This window comes from Juglans regia, chromosome 12 (genome assembly GCF_001411555.2).
Source record: "Juglans regia cultivar Chandler chromosome 12, Walnut 2.0, whole genome shotgun sequence".
NCBI classification, from domain to species: domain Eukaryota; kingdom Viridiplantae; phylum Streptophyta; class Magnoliopsida; order Fagales; family Juglandaceae; genus Juglans; species Juglans regia.
In genome coordinates this window covers 23,925,563-23,930,341 of record NC_049912.1, presented here as the reverse complement: position 1 = coordinate 23,930,341, position 4,779 = coordinate 23,925,563, and the positions used below count along the sequence as shown (strand labels likewise).

Below are 4,779 nucleotides of genomic sequence, written 5' to 3'. Positions count from 1 at the left end.
TAGATTTTTTCTTTTAAAAAACAAAATTGTATATAGTAATCTATTCAAATGATTCAATGATATTAACGCAAAAGTCTAAAGCTTGAATTTTTTTAAAGTTATTTATATGACTTGTAGTGCATGTGCAACCAAGTTAAATAAGAATTCCAGTGAATCATGATGTGAACATTCTATGACCTAATAGATGATGTCCTTTCTTTTCTAGGTTTACTCAAACAGTAACTTTAAAAAGTGGGTCGAGTTCATACTATCTTCCCATAAACAGAAAAAAAAAAAAAAATTGTAATGAATCGTTGTCAATTGTCTCTAATATAATAAATAAAAAAAATGTTTACGAAGATTCCTATATTTTGTCGTTGCAAAGTATATAAATATTGAAAAAATATTCAAATCAGCCACTGTATCAAATCCCACACCTCCACACCTTACGTGTCAATCGATTTTACAGTATGAATTTCTCCCTCCTCATTGAATCAATCGATAGTTTGAAGTAGGGGTGATTAACGGTCCGGTCGGACCGAACGGACCGACCGGACCGACCGTTTCGGTCCGGACCGGACCGGACCGAGACTTAGACCGGTCCATATTTTAGAGGACCGAAATCATTCGGTCTGGTCCACGGTCCACAGTTTTTTCGGACCGGACGGACCGAATGAAAAATTAAAAAAAATATATATTTTTTATATATTTTTTATATATATTTTATATATAATAATTGTACAATTAACAATATAAATTTTTAAATATATTATTAATACTTGTTAATATTCTATAAATTAACAATATTTTATATATATCTTCATTTAACCTATCACTATTAACAATATAAAATTTTAAATATACTATTAACACTTGTTAATATTCTATGAATTAATAAATATATAATATCAATTAGTTAATTATATAGTAATTATATAAATTAATAATATAATTTTCATCTAATTTATTATCATTGACCATATAAAATATTTTTTTATTGAGTTTGTTATATAATCCACATTAATAAGTCACTTAATTTAATTTAGTATTTTAAATAATTTTTTTTATTAATTATTTAAAAAAAAAAAAGAGGGCGGACCGGACCGGTCCCTTTGGGTGTTCGGAGAGAGAACACTTGAGGAGAGAGAGAGTTCGGAGAGAGATAGGGGTTTGAATTTTGATGAGAGAGAAATTTTGATGAGAGCGAGCTTTAGGAGAGAGAGAGCTTGATGAGAGAGAGATTGATAATAAAGAGAGGTCGAAGAGAGAGAGAGTTTGATGAGAGAGAACTTTAGGAGAAAGAGCTTGAAGAGAGAGGTCAGAGAGAGACTTGAGGAGTGAGAGAGCTTAATGAGAGAGAGAGATGTAGATGAGAGAGAACTGATGAGAGAGACATGTAGATGAGAGTCCGACATTTAAAAAAAATAAAAAAAAGTGTGTATTGTGTGGGATCCAAAAAGTTGCTGATGCATAGCAACTCTCCGTACTATATTTTTGGTGGTGCTACTCTCACGAGGGGAGCTATCTACGGAAGCAATTGAACAAACCGTTGTTTTTTTTTTAAATATTTTTTAAACTCTTTAAATATTTTTAAAAATAAAAAAATAAAAATCACAAATTCATTAAAAAAAATTCCTTAAGTATTAAGTAAAAATAATAAATTTAATCGGTGATTTTTATCTGTAGATTTTGTAGTGAAAGTAGTCTTTTCCTTTTATTTTATGTTCTTTGGTACACAATTATTCTATAATAAAAAGATAAACATAATATTTGGAGTTATTGGCTACCTCGTAGGATTTTACTGGTCATTATATTGCATTAATTAAAGAATTATCGGACGACTCCCCAGTCTTACCCATTCTCAACTGCTTATTTTTTTAGTAATTTTTCATTTTCTTTAATGATTAAGGAGAGAGAGTTCTTCCTTCCTGGAAACTGCCAAGTGAGAAAGACATGTGCATGCGCTTCTTCTACTGGACTATTCAAGCAACTTTTCTGCTCTGTGGAATATCTGATCTATAAATACCCAACAAAGGCCTTGGGACATTTTGAGCTCAAGGATCCCATTTAAAAAAAGAAAGTGAGCTAGGGATCAGCATTTGAGTACTACAGATCAGTTAAAAGACTTGGAGAACAAAGATGGTGAGAGCTCCTTGCTGTGACAAGGTGGGATTAAAGAAGGGGCCTTGGACTACTGAAGAAGATCAGATTTTAATGTCCTACATCCAAAAATATGGCCATGAAAATTGGCGTGCGCTTCCAAAGCAAGCCGGTAACTACAAAATCCTGCCTGTTTTTTCTCCGTAAATATGTCTATAGATAGCCATATCTTTTTCAAGGATTCAGTACTGCTGCTCGTTTTAGGTGTATGAAATGGGAGAAGAGTAGTTATCTTAATGCTGTCGTAATGATCTTTATTTGTTTAATTTTTCCCGTTTTCTTTGTTTTGTTTAGGTCTATTGAGATGTGGGAAGAGTTGCAGACTCCGGTGGATAAACTACTTGCGTCCAGATATAAAGAGAGGAAACTTCAGCACAGAAGAAGAGGAAACTATCATGAAATTGCATGAAATGCTTGGAAATAAGTATGTATCGATCGATGAAGAATTACCAACTTTCAGAAATTGCTCTATTTCTGGTGGTTTCATATATAATTTAATTGCTGCTTACATGAACCATTAAAGAAATCATGACAATATTTGACCATGCATATTTCACTTTCAACATCTTTTCGAACTTCGCCAAGCTGAAAAAATAAATAAATCTAATTATTAAACGTGTTTGGTCGCTTAATCTTGCTGGAGATTCTAAAACAGTTTTGATCAAGTGGTCTTTTTTATTAATCGTTTGGAGGGTATGCAGTGGGGACTAGATGAAGCCATTGTTACAAAAAAAAAAAAAAAAAATCAAGAGTAGTGGCTGAAAGATTCTCTGGGTTGACCTGAGCTAGCTCTAGCTACAGCAATATTTTTTCGGCGCATCTGCGCATGCTCACAGCCATGCATTAATATATATATACATGCATGTCTATATATATATTGTCTGTGCATGATTAAGAGAATTAGAATCAAACTGATTACATCACTGATTCATTAACGAAAATTATGTTCCTTCGTTTTCAGGTGGTCAGCAATTGCAGCAAAATTACCAGGACGAACCGACAATGAAATAAAAAATGTGTGGCACACCCACTTGAAGAAAAGATTGAAACGTAATCAGGCCAACCCGGAAAAAATCCTACCTACACCAACAAACCATTCCAATGCCTTGAGTAAATCACCATCCTCCAGCTTGAATTTTCCCCCACATGATCAAGAGACGTCTGAGACTGATCCATCATACACATCATTGTCACCACAGACATCTTCAAGTGATTTTTCATCGTTCACAGATGCCTCTCTTACAACCATGGAACCAAACAATCAGTACATAGACCATATTGAGGTTGAAGATATGTCCGAAAACTTCCCGGTGATCGATGACAGTCTGTGGTCGGAATCACCTTTGCCCGAGAACACCAGCGTGCCATCTGATTTATTTGCAATTAGTGATCATGAATCACAAACGTCTCAATATCTTTTCAATTCAGTTGAAATAGAGGAGCCAGGGTATGATCATTTTGGTTCGATTATTGATGATGGCATGGAGTTTTGGTACAACCTTTTCATCGGAGCAGGGGGTTCACCGGAATCATCGGAATTTTGAAGAGGCTTTGCTTTCTGTTTTGTCGGCTTGGAGTATTTGAATGCCTTAATCTTTGTCACGTCTTTGACCGTTAATTGCAACAACAAAAGGACAGCAATTTAAAGGCAAATGTGTCTCCAAGTCCAAAAGCCAGAATTAATCATCCATTAACGAACTGATCGATCTTGGCAATGAGGTTAAAGTTGAAAAGTATCTAAACTGGTGACAGGAAGAGAGTAAACTACGTATAAAAAAGATCGACACAGAATCAATATCGTTGTAAAGTGATAGAAGGAGTACTTCATAAGAACGGAGTGTATTTTTTTGAATTCTAAGATCTTTCATCGAACTAAGAAATTATGTTTCTTCACCTTAGCCATGTCATGAATTCTTTTAAGATTTTATAATGAAGATGACAGCAATAATTATATTCTTACATTACTTTCCATAAGGAAATCAAGCCGCTGGCTGTTATTACTAATAGGCATCCCTTCTTAATTAATTTCCATCGATGATAATTTTTCTCTGTGGTTTTGGGTAAAATATCTTTGATTTGGTGATAAAAAATGGATGAATTCGAGCAACTTGCTTACTGAATTAATTACTCAAATTTCATATTGATCTCCCCCATAGTATGCCAAATTGGTTGAATTAAATCAATTATAAATGAATAATTTCAAGGCGTATTGGCATGACCCACAACTTGATTAGAATATTATTTTTTATTTTAAGATTCGAAAAAGTTGAATTAATTATTATTTTTTGTGAGAGTTTAAAAAAATTATAATACTTAAATGAGATGAGTTGAGATATTCTCTTAATTCAAAGAAGGCTTAATGACTTGCCAAACTTTTCTGATCCTTATGTAAAAGGGTGTACAGTATCAGTGATCATATAGAAGAAATATGTTGAATTAAAAATGGAGGCATTTAATTCAAAGAAAGTACTATGCATTTGGTTATTGCACGTAAGCTGTACTCCACCTTCTAATTACTAGTTAGAAAAATAAATCACTTTCTATTTTTTCTAAAACAATTTCAAATTTTCGAGCTTTCGATATTAATTCAATCTTAAGTTCAAGGTGGTGAAGATCAATCGGAAAATGATAGTGCTACAG

At 33.2% G+C, this 4,779-nt stretch overlaps 1 protein-coding gene across 1 annotated transcript; it reads left to right on the top strand.

The window, feature by feature from the left end:
* The first annotated feature begins 2,029 nt into the window (after positions 1–2,029).
* Positions 2,030–4,100, top strand: LOC108981482 (transcription factor MYB4-like). The gene is made up of 3 exons (XM_018952674.2): positions 2,030–2,251; positions 2,434–2,563; positions 3,101–4,100. The coding sequence occupies exons 1-3, from the start codon at positions 2,119–2,121 to the stop codon at positions 3,681–3,683; spliced, it is 846 nt and encodes a 281-aa protein (XP_018808219.1). The 5' UTR covers positions 2,030–2,118; the 3' UTR covers positions 3,684–4,100.
* Positions 4,101–4,779: the final 679 nt, after the last annotated feature.